This window comes from Pseudophryne corroboree, chromosome 5, assembly GCF_028390025.1.
Source record: "Pseudophryne corroboree isolate aPseCor3 chromosome 5, aPseCor3.hap2, whole genome shotgun sequence".
Lineage (NCBI taxonomy): Eukaryota > Metazoa > Chordata > Amphibia > Anura > Myobatrachidae > Pseudophryne > Pseudophryne corroboree.
Window position 1 is genome coordinate 756,765,906 of NC_086448.1, and position 19,110 is coordinate 756,785,015.

Below are 19,110 nucleotides of genomic sequence, written 5' to 3' on the forward strand. Positions count from 1 at the left end.
GCATCCCCCTTTTTACACATTGCGGCAGCCAGTCCCCCTTTTTACACATTGCGGCAGCCAGTCCCCCTTTTTACACATTGCGGCAGCCAGTCCCCCTTTTTACACATTGCGGCAGCCAGGACCCCTTTTTACACATTGCGGCAGCCAGGACCCCTTTTTACACATTGCGGCAGACGGGACCCCTTTTTACACATTGCGGCAGACGGGACCCCTTTTTACGCATTGCGGCAGATGGGACCCCTTTTTACGCATTGCGGCAGATGGGACCCCTTTTTACACATTGCGGCAGACGGGACCCCTTTTTACACATTGCGGCAGCCAGGACCCCTTTTTACACATTGCGGCAGCCAGGACCACTTTTTACACATTGCGGCAGACGGGACCCCTTTTTACACATTGCGGCAGATGGGACCCCTTTTTACGCATTGCGGCAGATGGGACCCCTTTTTACACATTGCGGCAGACGGGACCCCTTTTTACACATTGCGGCAGATGGGACCCCTTTTTACACATTGCAGCAGATGGGACCCCTTTTTACACATTGCAGGAGAGAGAGAGAGAGAGAGAGAGACATACTTACCTTCTCCCCGCTGACAGGCTCCCCGTGCATCTCCCTCTCGGTGCAGTGTGAAGTCAGTTGAGAAGGAGGAGGAGGGAGGGGGAGCAGAGAGCCGCAGCAGCGCTATTTGATTGGTAGTAAGCGCTGCTGCAGCATCCCCCTCTCCTTCTGTATTGGCTGCCCGGCGCTGCTGTGGATGCTGGGATGCATCCACAGCAGCGCCAGGCAGCCAATACAGAAGGAGAGGGGGATGCTGCAGCAGCGCTTACTACCAATCAAATAGCGCTGCTGCGGCTCTCTGCTCCCCCTCCCTCCTCCTCCGCTGCCCGGCGCTCTGCTCCTGTCTTCTCTCCTCCAGCGCGGCGCACGGCGCAGTTCAGAGGCGGCATGTAATGAGTCAATTTGACTCATTACATGCCGCTGGCCGTGCGCCCCCAGGGCAACTGCGCTGTGTGCCAAGCCCCCTTGGCACACACGTAGTTACGGCCCTGCCCACAAGGATTTAGAAACTACCTACCAGCAAGGCTGCATTACAGTATTTGTTATCATCTTCTGTCATTGGGCCTAATTCTGAGTTGATCGCAGCAGCAAATTTGTTAGCAGTTGGGCAAAACCATGTGCACTGCAGGGGGGGATAGATATAACATGTGCAGAGAGAGATAGATTTGGGTGGGGTGTATTCAAACTGAAATCTAAATTGCAGTGTAAAAATAAAGCAGCCGGTATTTACCCTGCACAGAAACAAAATAACCCACCCAAATCTAACTCTCTCTGCACATGTTACATCTGCCCCACCTGCACTGTGCGTGGTTTTGCCCAATTGGTAACAAACTTGCTGCTGCGATCAACTCAGTATTACCCCCATTGTCAGCAGGGATTGCTGGAGAGTAGTCTGTGGCTGCCGTGACAGAGTAATTTATCTACCCAGTCTCATCTTGTAAGGGCTGTTCACTTTAGCTGTAGTTTGCACAGCCCCTCCCTTTTCCCTCCAGCCTGCCCACTACAGCCCTTCCCCAACACACTGCTGTCTATCGGGACCTCTTCCTCGTAACATCAAATGCAGTAAGTTAGGTGATCCCTGTGGGTACTTTGGCCCTCATTCCGAGTTGATCGCTCGCTAGCTGCTTTTAGCAGCAGTGCACATGCTAGGCCGCCACCCTCTGGGAGTGTATCGTAGCTTAGCAGAAGTGCGAACGAAAGGTTAGCAGAACTGCTCGAAAAAATTTTCATGCAGTTTCTGAGTAGCTGCAAACCTACTCCTACCTTGCGATCACTGCAGACTATTTAGTTCCTGTTATGACTTCACATGCACGCCCTGCGTTCGGCCAGCCACTCCCCCGTTTCCCCAGGCACGCCTGCGTTATCTTCTGACACGCCTGCGTTTTTTAGCACACTCCTGGAAAACGGTCAGTTACCTCCCAGAAACGCCCATTTCCTGTCAATCACTCACCGATCAGCCGAGCGACTGAAAAGAGTCACTCAACCTTGTTTAAAACTACATAGTTTTGTGTGAAAGTACTTTGCATTTGTGTGCACTGCGGCTCATACGCATGCGCAGAACAGACGATTTTGAGCCTGATCACTGCGCTGCAAACAACGGCAGCTAGCGATCAACTCGGAATGACCCCCTTTGTCTGCTGGATTAGTGTACAGACAAATTATACATGACTGGATATATAGGGAAGGTGAGATAGGTCAGACTGTAGTGTTTGTGGGCTGCATACAGAGCCGGCCCTAACCAATTTTGTGCCCTAGGTAAGATTTTGGCGGGTGCCCAAGCAGATAATCCCAGGCACTGGCATGTGAACAAGATTAACAACGTTACAAATACCCCTTCCAGTGGTCAAAGTGGGAATTTAGAAGTGGGGGGTATAGAAATTTTAATAGAATGGCTGAGTATGGGAGGTACACCTAGAACTCCAGAAACTTTAGGGATTTTGATAAAAATCAATTTTAGATCATTTTTAACAATATATAGTATAAAATAAACCACATATAATATGTTTTCCAAGCTGTGTCCCCTACCACATGTGTCCATCCACCTCTTACCCATATCTGCTTTATTTCACTTTTCCTTAATGTCTCATATGTCACCCCTGCTCCCCTAACTTCCTCCATCCCTTACTTTCCCCCTTGCACCTCTCATGCCCTCAGTACCTCTTTAGCCCTGCAGTTTTCAGTCCCTCGTTCCATCTCTCGGTCTCACCCCTGCACCTCACTCCCTCCTTTTCTCTATCACCCATGCACCTCACTCCCTCCTTCCATGTCTCATCCCTGCACCCGGTAGCGGATCTTGCCACGGGCAAGCAGGACTTTTGCCCGGGGCGCCGCCTTCCGGAGGGCGCCGCACCAGGGCAAGATCCGCTGCTGCTGTGCCCCCCGCTGCCCGCTGTGTCCCGCTTCCGCTGCCCGCTGTGAAGGGAAACTAGACTGGAGAGGACCTTTGCTGTGCGGTGCGCGATGACGTCATCGCGCACCGCACATCATTTCAGCGGCGCTACTACTGTACAGGGGGCATAACTGACCACGCCCCCTGTATGAAGCCACACCTTCTATTGCCACCCGGGGCGCAAAAAGCCCCTGAACCGGCCCTGCCTGCACCTCACACCTGTACCTTATTCCCTTCCATGTCTCACCCCTGTATCTCACTCCCACCTTCCATGTCTCACACCTGTACCTCACTCCCACGTCCATCTCTCACCCCTGCACCTCACACCTGTACAGGGCCGGCTCCAGGCATGTTCCAATAGAGCGGCCGAACAGGGCGCCGCACTTTATGGGCGCCGCTAGCTCTGGCCGCCATATTGGAGCCTGGAGCCATCGCTACAGCTGCAGTCCGCTCCCCTCCCCTCCCTGCTAACCGGCGCCGTCCCGTGAGCCAACCAGAGCTCGCAGTCCAGCAGCTGAGGCTGATTGGCTGCCGGACCGCGAGCTTTGATTGGCTTGCGGACCGGCGCCTAACTGAACCTGTACACCGCCGAGGCCGCCGGAGGTTGAGGGCTCCTAGGAGAGGCGCACGCTGCGCTCTCCTCCCTGCCCTCAGCCAAAGAACAGCAACCTCAGCAACAGACGCGCTGACCGGTGAGCTGCACGGGAGCAGGTGAGGGAGGGAGGGAGGGGGGGGGGATATCTGGCACTGGGGACATGTCTGGCACTGGGGCCTGGGGGCATGGGACATGTGTATCTGGCATTGGGGGCATATCTGGCATGGTGGGGGCATTTTTATATTTGGCACTGTGGGGACATATCTGGCACTGTGGGGGCATTTATGCATCTGGCACTGTGGGGACATTTATGCATCTGGCACTGTGGGGGCACTTATGTATCTGGCACTGTGGGGGCACTTATGTATCTGGCACTGTGGGGGCATATCTGCACTGTGGGGGCACTTATGTATCTGGCACTGTGGAGGCATATCTGCACTGTGGGGGCATTTATGTATCTGGCACTGTGGGGGCATTTATGTATCTGGCACTGTGGGGGCATATCTGCACTGTGGGGGCACTTATGTGTCTGGCACTGTGGGGGCATTTATGTATCTGGCACTGTGGGGGCATATCTGCACTGTGGGGGCATTTATGTATCTGGCACTGTGGGGGCATATCTGCACTGTGGGGGCATTTATGCATCTTGCACTGTGGGGGTATTTATGCATCTGGCACTGTGGGGGCATATCGGCACTGTGGGGGCATTTATGCATCTGGCACTGTGGGGGCACTTATGTATCTGGCACTGTGGGGGCATATCTGCACTGTGGGGGCACTTATGTATCTGGCACTGTGGGGGCATTTATGTATCTGGCACTGAGGAGGCATATCTGCACTGTGGGGGCATTTATGTATCTGGCACTATGGGGGCATATCTGCACTGTGGGGGCACTTATGTATTTGGCACTGTGGGGGCATATCTGGCACTGTGGGGGCATTTATCTGGCACTGTGGGGGCATTTATCTGGCACTGTGGGGGCATATCTGCACTGTGGGGGAATTTATCTGGCACTGTGGGGGCATATCTGGCACTGTGGGGGCATATCTGGCACTGTGGGGGCATTTCTGTATCTGGCACTGTAGGGGCATTTATGTATCTGGAACTCTGGGGACATCTGGCACTGTGGGGGCATTTATGTATCTGGCACTGTGGGGGCATTTATGTATCTGGCACTGTGGGGGCATTTATGTACCTGGCACTGCTGGGGGGCATGTCATGTGTAGCTGGCACGGCTGGGGAGCATATCATGTAGTGTTCCCGCTAGGCGTCTGTGGCTAGGCAATGAGTCTCAGTGCTCTGCCTGGCGCAAAGTGTCTAACGTGCTCTGCCTGGTGCAAAGTGTCTAACGTGCTCTGCCTGGCGCAAAGTGTCTAACGTGCTCTGCCTGGCGCAAAGTGTCTAACGTGCTCTGCCTGGCACAAAGTATCTAATGTGCTCTGCCTGGTGCAAAGTGTCTAACGTGCTCTGCCTGGCGCAAAGTGTCTAGGAGGTTCTACCTGGTGCAGTGTGTATTAACTGCACTACTGTGTGGTGTAATGCGAATTGCCACTATTATGTGGCCACGCACGTTTCCCACGAAGCAACGCCCCTAAATTTTTGCTGCGCGCACTGTCCATTCTTTACCGTGTGGGTAGGTGAGCACCAAGCATTACAGTATGTACATCATTTTGCCCTCCTAACTTAAAAATGTGCCCTCCCTGTGATCAGCACCCTGCCCTAAAAAGTGAACACTATCAAGTGTAGCTGGCACTGCTGGGGGGTATATTGTGTGTAGCTGGCACTGCTGAGGGGGCATGTCATGTCTATGTGGCACTGCTGGGGGGTATATTGTGTGTAGCTGGCACTGCTGAGGGGGCATGTCATGTCTATGTGGCACTGCTGGGGGGTATATTGTGTGTAGCTGGCACTGCTGGGGGGCATGTCATGTCTATGTGGCACTGCTGGGGGGTATATTGTGTGTAGCTGGCACTGCTGGGGGGCATGTCATGTCTATGTGGCACTGCTGGGGGGTATATTGTGTGTAGCTGGCACTGCTGGGGGGCATGTCATGTCTATGTGGCACTGCTGGGGGGTATATTGTGTGTAGCTGGCACTGCTGGGGGGCATGTCATGTCTATGTGGCACTGCTGGGGGGTATATTGTGTGTAGCTGGCACTGCTGGGGGGCATATCATGTCTATCTGGCACTGCACATTATGTGTATCTGACACTATACTGGAGACATTGTGTAAGGAACACAACTGTGGCTGTTATGTGTAAGGCTGCTAATTGTGTGCGTAGAGGGGGTGTGAAAATATATTTATTTATAGTCTAATAATATAAAGTTATGAGGCCACGCCCACTTTTCCAGAGGCCACACCCACTTTTCCTGGAGCGCGCCTTCGTCGCGCGCATATGGGGGGGGCTTTTACATGTTCTCGCTCAGGGTACTAGTAGGCCTGGAGCCGGCCCTGCCTGTACCTCACTCCCTCCTTCCCTCTATCAACCAAGCACTTCACTCCTCTGTACAGTGAACACTGCACCTCACACCTGCACCTCATTCCCTCCTTTCATATCTCACCCCTGGTCCTCTGTCCCACCTTCTATGTCTTACACCTGTACCTCGCTCCCATCTTCCAGCTCCTCTGCACCTCCCTCCCACCTTCCATGTCTCACACCTGTATCTCGCTCACACCTTCCATCACCTCTGCACCTCCCTCCCACCTTCTGTGTCTCACACCCCATAGGTCTCCCCCATAGCAATGTCATTAGCCCTCTTCCCCCCACTTCCCATCGGTCTCCCCTCCCCCCATCCCCATAGCATTGACATTAGACCCCTTTCCCCAACTCCGTACACCCATTTCTTACCTTTATCCTGCATGGCCATAAGGTTTCTATAGCTCCGCGGGCTCTGCATGGCTTCCTCTGCAACTGCTATCTGTGCTCAGCCATGGCAGACAGAGAGTGACAGTAAACACATTTCCTGCCTGTCTAAAGCTGAGAGCAACAGCTCTGTATGCTGCAGCTGCAGCCTCCTGACTCTCCACTCTCTTCCTACCTGGCTGCGGTAACACAGTGAATTGTCAGGGCTCCAGCTTCGCTGTGATTCAGCGTCGACTGGCGGGTTCCATCTCACAGTCCAGCAGAAGTGGCAGGTGCACCCTCGCCTGCTGCAGTGCAGGCTGAGCGGTACCAGGCAGTGGCCATCCTGTCTTCTATTGCAGTGTTAGCAGGGCTCCTCGGACCAAGGGGGTAATTCAGAGTAGATCGCAGCAGCAAATTTGTTAGCAGTTCACTGCAGGGGGGGGGGGGGGGGGGGGGGGAGATATAACATGTGCAGAGAGAGTTAGATTTGGGTGGGGTGTGTTCAAACTGAAATCTAAATTGCAGTGTAAAAATAAAGCATCCAGTATTTACCCTGCACAGAAACAAAATAACCCACCCAAATCTAACTCTCTCTGCAAATGTTACACAGTATCTGCCCCCCCTGCAGTGCACATGATTTTGCTCAACTGCTAACAAATTTGCTGCTGCGATCAACTCTTAATTACCCCCCAAGCCCATTAACTCTGCAGCAGTACCGGGTGCGCCGCAGAGCTCCGTTGGAAGAACAGTGGTAACACTTTGATTCTGCTGTGAACCACGCAGGTGCTGCTGTACATGCAAATACCCCTTTCAGGGCTTGGTGTCCGGAGGCAGGCATCTCCATTGCCTCTGGGAGTTCCGCCCCTGATTGTTTGATAAATGGACCCTCAAGTGTGCCTGCAGATGGAGAGCAGGGGAGACTGACAAGGGAATACTAGTGAATGTGTGGAACCACTGTACCCAGAAGGGTGGAGAAAGAGTCCCACATCAAAGCTGCAAAAATCACCAGGAAAATGGTGCAGCGGTCATCTCACAGAGATTTGTGCATGACCAGTAGAGAAGCCAATGGGAACATGCCACAGAAGCCATGTTCCCAGAGACTCGGGCTCAAGTGCACGCAATTTCATCCTATGCGGACTTATTTAGCATGCATGTTGGGTGTTCTCATGTTGTCAAATTGTAGTGATTTACATTTATTACAAATGTATTGATAGGCAAATGTATGGATTAATCCCTAAAGATTATTCTGCACCATCTTGTCACAATAATATGCAGTACACAACAAAAGCACAATTAGGGAAAATGACAAAAATAACATAACTATTGAGTGAGAGAACGAGAGAGAGACAGAAAGACAGATTCACTGGCACAGTAAAAAAAAAAAAAAAAAAAAAGGAAAATAACAGTACCACATACCTTGTATACAATGTGATGTCTCTTCTGAAGCTTCTACAGTGCAGCATATCAACCCACATGTAGACAGACCATTACATCTAGTATGGAGTCCAACTGGAGAAAATACTGTAGATCCTTCCTGAGTGTAGCAAAGCCGATGCAGCTTCATATCTGTGCTGACCGGATGAACTGAGAAGTTGCAAAGGCGGTCAGGCATTTGCAAAGTTTAAAGCCAAATAATGAAGCTGTTTCTTCGCCACAGCCCAAGGCCACGCAAGAGGGTACAGGCTAAAGAGTAGATACCCCCTGCACACTGGCCCAATCAATCAACCTGAGGCTTTTGGGACACTGTAAGCAACATTACATCCCCAGATCTGCACACATACAGTGCAGCTCCCACGTATGCAAGGATCTTTAAATATTGTCCATCTGCAAAAAACATCTAAGTAGCATCCACTTCTTAATCAGCCCCATCATTTTGAAATGCAAATGTTGACAATGTCAACACTTCCAAGAGGGTCAGGGTGAGTGCTAGGGTAAAGGTTGCCATTCGGATTATGTACAGAATAAGAAGAAAACTACCTTGTTGATATACTAACAATGTTAGATACTCAAATTGCATTAGATGCAAAAATACAATAAATTCTTTGTGGAGCACTATTTGTGTAATAATTGTTGTCATTTAAAGGATAACTTTTATTATGGTTATATCTATAAACTTATATGGCGATATATATAAATTGAATAAAATGTATGTTACACATAAACTGTTTTGTGTCTTAAAAAGCTGAGTAAATAAACACTTTTTAAGAAAATATAGAATGTGCAGGGCCTTACTAACAGTTGGCCAGAAGGACCCTGTTGAAAGGGGGCACCACCTGGCTCAACCACCCACAAATTTTAACTACTGGGTGTCCTGCAAACTCCCCGCAAAATAGCCCAGCCTTGCCTTTTGGTCCGAGCTCCTGGGTCTAGGCTACATCACAGAACCTCCATGATGTTGTAGCCACAAAGTGCAACTTGTGTGACACCATGATGTCACAAAGTAGCTGAGCATGGGGTACTTGCAGACTTTTCTTGGCTACAGACTGCATGCACCACCTGATATGCGCACACCATCAGTGTGACTGTGAGGTTCTACTGTATGATGCAGTTGGTGGTCTGCAGGGGACATAGGGGGCAGGGAGGTATGGAATGTGCCTAGTCTGGGCAGCTACCCAACAAGTAAGTTAGCCTTGAATGGTGGCAACCTGGACCTTCACTCTGTGTCACTGGGACCCATCGAGAATCACCCTGGCTCCCCACTGGGCCAGTCTTACACTGCCAGACCATCCACTAGGTTTGGAGAATATACAGTATGCAGTTGTTATTCTTCAAGCATTGGTAATCAAAAGGGGTGTTTCAAGTGGTGCTGTGTCAGTTTCCAGAACAAGGGAAGTACTGTAGCTCCAAGCAGCTCCTGTGTTTCGGAGTGACATGGTGCAGTGTGAATTTTGAACTGTTCGTTGCCAATGACTGGGAGCTAAGACTATTTATTTCTATGGTGGTGGAGTCCAGTTCTACCAGCTGTGGGATGGAATTTCTACAGTCTTCTAAAGTGGACACATGGAGATGTTGCCATTGCAATCAACCTCATCTAGGTATAATTGAATAAAATGTACTAAATGAATGATAACTAGTCTTTGATTGGTTGCTGTGGTCAACACCTGTATGCACCTCTTCACAATTTTTGATAAATATCCCTTTAGAGTTGTTTACAAATGTCTACAGTGTTATTTACAATGCATGTCAAGCTTACCTGATAAGCTGTCATGTCAGGAGACAATTTCGCTAGGAACATCCCTGAATTTGTTGCAGTTTACAAGCCCTCATTCAGGGACGCATTTGTAGATCTGCTCGCAGGCAGCTTTGCAAATGCAATCCAAACTACAGCAAATGCTGCACTTGTAATCCCAGTGCTGTGATCGCTGGTTGCTATGGTGGTCATTCCGAGTTGATCGCTAGTAGGAAATGTTCGCTGTGCAGCGATGATGCAAAAAAATGGCACTTCTGCGCATGCGTATGCAGCGCAATGCGCACGCGCAACGTACTTTCACAACGGCCGATGTAGTTTAACACAAGGTCTAGCGAAGCTTTTCAGTCGCACTGCTGACCGCAGAGTGATTGACAGGAAGTGGGCATTTCTGGGTGGCAACTGACCGTTTTCAGGGAGTGTTCAGAAAAATACAGGCGTGCCAGGAAAAACGCAGGCGTGGCTGGGCGAACGCAGGACGTGTTCGTGACGTCAAAACAGGAACTGAACAGTCTGAAGTGATTGCAAGCACTGAGTAGGTCTGAAGCTACTCTGAAACTGCACAAAATTATTTTGTAGCCGCTGTGCGATCCTTTCGTTTGCACTTCTGCTAAGCTAAAATACACTCCCAGTGGGAGGCGGCATAGCGTTTGCACGGCTGCTAAAAACAGCTAGCGAGTGATCAACTCGGAATGACCCCCTATGTTCCCAACAGACTCCCAGGTGAGTAAGCCTCAGTTTACTCAAGCTGGTCGTCAAAGGCGGTCTTGCGAGGCCAAGAAATCTGCATCCGAGATGCAGACCTTGGTTTTACCACTCCCAGAAAACGCCCTCCGTTTCTGGAAACGCTGGCCGTCTCTGCCGAACGCCTCTGCCTGTCAATCAAGCAGAGGCTGTTGCAAAAATGCGAGCCACACACAGGATATGCTTTGCACATGTGCAGAACAGGTCCTCTGACTGCGCAGTTTCCTGATAATCTGGAAATTGCGTAGGGGGTCGCACAAGCAATCCATACTGAATGAGGGCGAGAGTTCCTGTATTAATGAATTTATCCTTTTCTCTGATTAGACAGAACATTACAATGCCTATGAAGTGTTGTTGTTGTTGTTGTTGTTGTTATTATTATTTAGCAATTTTAATGTCTTTTTTTTATAGCAATTTGTAATGTTTACTTACATTTTTGTGTACCTACCTAGATACTGTACAATAGTAAACGTCACCTCGACAAAGACCATAAAAAAAATCATACATTTTATTTCAAGTTCACATTTTGTTGAAGAATGCATATTTGAAAGAAACATTTGGTTTAGAAATGTATATCTGAATGATACATTTGGTTGAAGAATGTGTACTTGAATTATACATTTGGCTGAGGAATGTATATTTGAATGATACATTTGATTTAGGAAAGACATGGTTTGAGCAATGGACAAGTCTGCAGGTCACAGTGAGCTAGCAACACATCCTTACAATTACTTGATGTTAGTAAAACCAATGCTTCTGATTAACAACACTGGGTACAGGGGAACTGGGCATTCCGACACAGTTACAGTACACATTTCACCTTATGCATACAGTACAAGTTTGGTTCACTTGTTAACATGGCCACAGAAAGAGACATCTGGTTACATTGAATATTGCTCACACTCAGATTTAACAGTGATCGCAAAAGACTGAACAATTGCATCAGTGCAGAGAACAATCTGTCGCATCATTACAAGGGAGACCAACAACACGTGGAAGCCAGGCAGCAGGGCTGTGCCAATCATTGACAGTTATTGTTACACAATGTTGGCAGATAGTTATGATGTCAAGTAATGGGATACTGTTAGAACAGCTCCCACGCATGTAAATGGAGTATTGATTTTATTTTTAGCGATATTGCAATGACAGCAGGTGGAGAGAGTAAATTAATGTGCAACTAGCAGGCAGCTTTTGTTTACTCTGGTCTAGTTTATTGAATCGTTGAGACTCTGCTCACTGGGAGTACTTTTACTTATATTCGAGATGCTGGCCATTAGAGATTTGACTTTCTGGGCATAGTAGTCCCTTAGATTAACAGACACGATGTCTTTTACTCCATCCCCAAAATCACAGCTCCTCATAGCATTTTCTAACTGCCTCTGCCTTCGGTAAAAATGAGAAAATTTATTAAATATGAGCGTAATGGGAAGCACAACAACCAGTATACCCGCCAAGATGCAAGCAGAAGCAGTCAGTTTCCCAGCTATGGTGCCTGGGACCACATCCCCATATCCAACTGTGGTCATACTAACAGTAGCCCACCACCAACATGCAGGAATGGTGGCCAAGCCATCATTCTCCTCCTTTTCTATGGTGTAAGCTACAACAGAGAATATAGATATTCCCACGGAGAGGTAGAGCAGCAACAAGCCCACTTCCTTGTAGCTGTATTTCAAGGTGGCTCCCAGAGACCTCAAACCAGTTGAATGTCTGGCAAGTTTCAGAATGCGAAAAATCCTCATAAGTCTCAACACTTGGGCCACCCTGCCTAAGTTTGCAAGAGCTGGACTGCTCTCCACCACCAAGTTGACAACTAAGGTGATATAAAAGGGAGCTATGGATATAAAATCTATTATGTTCAGTGGATGCTTGAAGAACACAGTGATGTCTGGAGATACAGCAAATCGCACTACAAGCTCCAAAGTGAACCAAGCTATCCCAAAGTGTTCCACTATCTCAAAGCGAGGGTCTTCCTCTGTACTGCCATTGGCGTTGACAATCTGGAAGTCTGGCAAGCTGTTCAGGCACATGGTAACAATAGATCCAAGGACTATGACAATTGAGAAGATGCTGAATATCCTACTCAAGATGGAGTAGCCTGGATTGTCTAGAGCAAGCCAGAGTCTCCTTCTGAAGTTCCCAAAGGGCTGTCTGTCAAACTTGGAAGCATCGTGATAAAATGCCAGGATCTCATCAAACGAAGATGTGGTGCTCTCCTGCTCACTCTTATCTTCCCACTGATCCTGCTCTGGTTCCACTTTCCTCCCATGGTAGCTGTAACTACAGCAAGAGTCTATGAAGAACTCGTTGATTCCCCAGTATTCAATTTCTTGGCAGAAGGAAAACACACAGAGCTCCCCCATGACATGGAGTTTGCCCGTGTTGTAAAAATGCAGCACATAAGGAAACAACTCTGGGTTCCTATCAAAGTAGAATTCGTTCTTCGTATCGTCATAATCATCACACAGTTCCAGGATTGACTCCTTCGATTGACATGCCAACAACTTGCCAAGTCTCGTATCTGGGAATCTCAGGAGCATGTCGTACCTTAACCTTTTCTTGTACCCGCCAACATTTATACTAATCTCTGCATCTTCAGAATCATTTTCAGAGAAATCCCTCAATTGTGCGCCTGTCATATTGAGATTTCAAGCCTCTACAGGGACAGACCTAGAATCGAAGCAATTCATGATGAGAAACAGTGCATCATGTCAATATTCTAATCTAATTCAAACCCTCTAACATAAAGCCCAATCTATACTTTGTATCATGGGAGGCAACTTTTATAAATGATTCGGGGGGCTCAATTACATCCTTCATATCACTCACAAATGTGACTGCACAATCATAGCTGCGGGCAGCATAAATACTGGGGTGCTGTAACCCCCCCCCCCCCCTCCCCAGAGTTGGCTACGTTGCTTTGTAGAGCATACATCCTCATGATATGCAACATAGCAAAAAAATGTATGCAGCATTTGCATATGTATATTATCCAATGCAGGGACATGTAATCAATTATAGAAGAAGCCAGTGAACAATTGCTATATATAATATGTGTGGTTTGAAGAAATAGTACATTGGGCTTTGTTTAACAAAAAGCAAATACAACAGTGTAATTTCGTTTACAAATTTCACTCTACTATGCCTCTTTAGTAAATTGCATTGTCTTATATTGCATTGCTCCAGCCATAAAACAACGTGTTGAAATAGCGTAGTAAGAATGCATACCTCTTTTCAGCTGAACTTTACAACCAAGTGCTTGGAATCCCCAAAAAAACATCTTCCAGAGGTACTCTCCATGTCTGCCACCCCATTTACGTCTCTTGGCAGCTGTGACTGCCCCCATTAGGGTGTCTTGTTCAGTATCCCCGTACGACCCTGGTCAGATACATTCCTGATGGACATGTCCTATCTGACGTCCTAAATGCAGGGATGCAAGTTGCAATTAGACAGAGGACCTGTTAGCAGGTTGCTGGCTGTCTGCTGAAAGGTGGTGCTGAAAGGACAGCTCCCTGCGCTGAGCCCCTGTCTAGGGACTGCTCTCAGCCCCTACTTCTCCAGTCATTGTCTCCCCTCGGCTTGTGACTGTTCCCAATCCCCCAGACGAGCAGGTTTTGTTTTTCTGACTGCTGCTGAAACTCCTCCTGGTTGCCCAGGTGCTCCCAAGTGAGTGATGCTGGCTACAGACTGGATTTCCTCTGCATCATGCAATGAGGGAGGAGAAAGAACAAACCAGATGAGCTGCCTGTCTGGAAAGCAAAGTTCATCCTACATAGGAGACATGGCGAGGAGCAGAGAAAGCTTGGTGCAGCCATGGGTATAAAATGAGATTAGTGGCAGCCCTGTGTAACATAGTAACAGCTAATGACACAAGCAGTGCATGCATTATATAGGATGCGCAATGTATATTTGCTCTGCTGGAGCACACTGAGATGAACAGAGCCTGACATGTCTCCTCTGCCTGTTACACACATGCACTAGTCTCCTCACACTGCATTGCTTAGAATCAGCAGCTGAGTGCTGGAGAGCCATGATTGGCAGTGGGCACTGCAACTGATTTATACAGTGTAGGTGGCAATCAGATTTGGTGAACACATTTAAATTAATTATAAACTATAGTGCCAGGTAACATGCATTATATACTATGAATAGAATAAGCTTGTTAAGATACAAGTCTCTGTTATGCGTGTAAAATGCTATATATAGATCAGGCTTGAGCAGACAACCTGTGGATTACTGGCTGATGTGGAATTACTAGGCACTGCTGGGATTTGTAGTACTGCATCAGTTGGAGAGCCGCAGGCTGACAATATCTTATCGAACTAATGAGTGCATATCCAGCTTTTATCTAGCATTGTAGAAGATAATATTTGAAAGCTTGACAGGAATTTGAAAGGATTTGTCTTTTAAGTCAGGCAGCCCAGCCAATAGGAATGGTGTTTGCCTGCAGAGGGGATCTAATGATATTTTCTTATCTAGGTTCTCAGAGACCAGAGCATTCAACTGTACACTGCAAGTCCATATCATTGGAAGTCTTATGAGGTATAGATTTAGTATGTTACATATACCGTGTATGATATCTATATATTTATCTATCTATATCTATATTGTCTATATCGTTAGAGAGCTTGATACATTTGTAAGGTGGTTGACTGATATGTCCCACATATAAACCAAATCAAATCACCTGAAAGTTTTTGATTTTAATAAAATAGCTTGGAGGAATGAGCATTAGTTATTATCTATATATGTTGATATGGAAACATTTAAGAGCTGACTAGTAGTTAGACAGATACTACAGTATGTGGTAGACAGAGGTAAGTAACTGGGGTCACACCCTGGAATACAGTAAGGAGACGGAGAGATTGTCTTGTTTGAAAAGGGTGATTAGAACTTGTAATGTTCATAGGATATCAATAACTTACTATATTTGACTTATTAAATGCTTATGGTCACTATAGTTTCACTCAAGATGCCTCTCTATTGTACATGTTTTGGTTGTATTAGGGTTGTCTGCATGCTTGTGATTTCATCATCAGAATTCTATTTAGCAAATTGTCACTTAAATCATGCGGAAACAAACATTTCCCCATGATTTAAGTATCACAGCTATGTAGGAAAAGAGTTAATGGAGAAGAGAACGCAATTCTACCACATTGCATTGTAGATGGTAATCCTTAAAGGCTTACCTGATATAACGCCATCTGAGAATGGCATTATATGAGGAATCTCCTTATTTCAGCGGAAAACTGCAGGTCAGATGGATCTCATCCAATCAGTCCCTGCAGTCCGCTGTAACTCCTCCCACTCTGCTCCCCTCATTCAGCGATTACACTGCTAGTGTTCTTGGCAGTGTAATAACACAGATTTGTACATGTGTAGATAGATAGATAGATAGATAGATAGATAGATAGATAGAGTGTACATAATTATATGTACACTATAGAGAGGGAGAGAGAGAGAGAGAGAGCACTTCCTGGCACTTGTAGTCTTGAATTCATACTGTTCCCCACCACACACACACACACACACACACACACACACACACACACACACACACACATGCCCTCCTTTGTGGAAACTCCACCTAGGAAACAAAGGAGTGTGTGGGGGAGGAAGCAATATGAATTAAGGTAGACAAGCACTGGGAAAGGAGATATATATATATATATATATATATATATATATATGTTGCTCAGTGAAACTAATTTTACAAAGACAGTAGTGGCATCTAGTATTATGATGTATATTTCATATTGTGGTTATTGTTCACAAAATGTCTTTGTAAACAATGTTTGCAATTTTTCCTTCAGGGAGTAACACAACAAGATACTTGGTGTGACATCTACTGGATTGATATATACAGATGTGTCCTCTTCTAGTGTTGTTGCATATGTTGCCATGATGCGTAAGCATTGCAGTAACACTATGCCACTGGAGGCTGCGATCATTCGCACCCACAGGTCTGCCATTCATAGTGAATGGATCGTGGGGGCGAGCGTATGCACCAACCCCCGCGAATCTCGGGAGTCGCAACTACTGAAAGGGACACATCTGTAAACTGCAACTTCAGTCAGGATAAGCTGCCTAATGATTACTAGTCAGATTTTCCTGCAAAATAGATCTTGATATATATTGTACATATGTAGATTTTGATATATGCATAGTATATATAACTGTTTGCGTTCGGGGTTTGCAATATATCTATATATACAGAAACAATTAGCCGTGCTGCAACATTTTGGTGGTGGAAGCAGTTCAAAGAGGGTAATATGCGAGTGACTGACGAAGGGCTTTCTGGGAGACCTTCCACCGCGGTTACAGATGTCAACATTGCCAAAACTGAGGAGATGTTGCAAAATGACGGAAGGTTATCTTTATGCGAACTTTACTTGGCATCTCATTCGAACAGGTTCAGCATATTGTGACAAAGGAACTGAAAATGCATCAAAATACTGCAGCACAGCTAATTGTGTCTCCACCATACACTTGCCATAACATTTCATGAGTTTCATTTAACACTTTTTTCAAGTTTAACACAAAATTCAATCACACATCTCTGACGTAATCTTACAGACACGTCTTCTTCATCCGCCATGACGAAACATATACGAAGATCTTCCACTCGCGGTGACCAAACAAAGATCAATACGTCATGTGCAGAGCAGGACAGTCTTTTTGGACAACTGAAAAGACTACCTGTGGGGACTTCACAGGGACAGCATTGTAATGCAACCACTGTCCCTGCACGGTAGTAAAAGTGCAAATAATTCAATTTGGTTGAAAATATTCATACCGATATCATCTGGTCACTTTCCAAAGCTAAATATAACAATGATTGCACAATGTAATATGTAGGCTCCTCCATCTCTTTTATTTTAAAACCAGGATTGCATATCCTGGTGGTTATTTGTCAGAATCCTGCATATAGCAGGGGGAGGGGGGGGGGGGGGAGGGAGGAATATGTGCCATGCTGGCAACTAACAATCATTTTGTATCTCTAAACTAAATGCTGTCTTGGCCTATGTTTTAGATGGTGCATAAAGAAATCTGTATATAGTCATTATTAGAATATAGACATGGCTGATTATGAATGCATAGGGGGCTGATGTAGAGTTGGCTGTAAGAATATTTGCAGAGGTTAAGCTGTGTGTTTTCTCTGTGCAGATGCTCCGCAACTATGTGCACTCATGTATGGCTCATACGCAATTCATTCCATCTCCGTCTGTGACTAAAGGGTCGTTACCGGCCTATAATGGGGTGTTCCCAAAGGGGCTAAGTTCAGAGGGGGCGTGTCATTGGAACTGCAGTTAGGTAGAGTTGTCTAGAAACACAGATACACCTGTTTTTAGATGCACCATGTACTCCAAGAATAAGGCTGGTGCAAGTGCGCACTGATGAGGATAAGTACACGAAGCATATGGTTAGAGGTGGTCCGCACACTTGTTTTGATACCTCGAATATGTACATTAAGAGAGCAATTACTGCTGAGTTACATTCTCTCTGCATCAGCCCCTGTGTGTGCAGCTTTTTCCCTGCACCTTGCATATGTGCTTATCTGTGGGGTACCTCTCAAGTAGCAACAAGAACAGCTCCTCTGTATGGAAAAAGCTATGATCAGCATGTCTCTCAGTGTGAAGAAGCATAAAGGCGAAGCAGAGAATTACAGAGCAGTGGTTCCGCTGTTATGTAACCAGATGCTAGTTAGACAGTTGCAGTTGGAGGCTTCGCATCTCTTGTCAGGTGACAGAGACTGTTAACGCTGTTTCATTTCATTCCAGATGACATTTAGCACAAAGCGTGATGATGCCATGTCCCATTCTTCAAACCAGCTGTTTGCAAGAAAAGTCTGGGGCAAAATGCTATAGCAGCATGTATAGTAGTAAGTTATAAAACATCCTACAGTGAAAAACAAATAAAGCCATATGCAACAGTATATGCATAATGCATTATTTATTTTTTATTATAAAACTAGGAAAATTGCTGCATAAAGTTGATATTGATTTATTCACAATGGGCACTGCCAACTGCACTTAGCAATGATGCAAGTAACGTGTACATATATTATAAATCAGCATGTTTCTGACATCACATACAAATCAATATAATAACATAGCTATGAATGAATGTATTAGTCATCCACTTCTTTGTATAATGTACAATTGCCGTATAGTGTTATCTGAGTCCCTGATGAATCAGACGGATGTGATGTAAGAGTAGACTGGATGGTTGGCTCAAGCAAACTTCAACAATTTTGGCTATTTTCTTTGCTGGTCTTGCTATAATTTATTTAGTGACTAGACCTGATTAGCTGCAAGCAGCAGTAAGAAGTAACAACCGTCTCTCCACTTTACCTGGGAGAACAAACCACACAACACAATCCATGGCTAATTGGATATGCTCCCCATTGACTGCTTTCCAGCTGTATTAAGGTTGTAGTTAAGGTAAACATGGCACCATAAGGTTATTTAAGGCAACACCATGTCATACAGTTATAGTCACCCCAGGAAATGTCCTTAAATTAAACTCTCAATACAATATTTTTACATATATTTAATTACAGTTCTCAGGGGCACATGTATTAAGCCTGGAGAAGTGATAAAGCAGTGATAAGTGGAAGGTGATAACGCACCAGCCAATCAATACGGGCTTGAAAAATGACAGTTAGCAGTGGCAAACGCAGGATTTGCATTGTTTTTTTTTTCCAGAACTGGGTGGAGCCAAGCACGGGGGTGGGGACTGAGGTGACCCAGTATATGCTGGGTCAGTAAAACTAGTGAGTGTGTGTG

General features: G+C 46.4%; 1 protein-coding gene across 1 annotated transcript; it reads right to left on the minus strand.

Annotated features, from left to right (window-relative positions):
* Positions 1-10,811: 10,811 nt before the first annotated feature.
* KCNS2 (potassium voltage-gated channel modifier subfamily S member 2) lies at positions 10,812-14,344 on the minus strand. Its single transcript, XM_063924179.1, has 2 exons — positions 13,550-14,344; positions 10,812-12,991 (listed from the first exon to the last, which is right to left on the minus strand). Exon 2 carries the CDS (start codon positions 12,958-12,960, stop codon positions 11,527-11,529), a length of 1,434 nt encoding a protein of 477 aa, XP_063780249.1. The 5' UTR covers positions 12,961-12,991; positions 13,550-14,344; the 3' UTR covers positions 10,812-11,526.
* Positions 14,345-19,110: the final 4,766 nt, after the last annotated feature.

Bases quoted from the DNA above. Each gene is read 5' to 3' on its own strand.
- KCNS2 (XM_063924179.1), bottom strand. From the start codon at position 12,960: ATGACAGGCGCACAATTGAGGGATTTCTCTGAAAATGATTCTGAAGAT.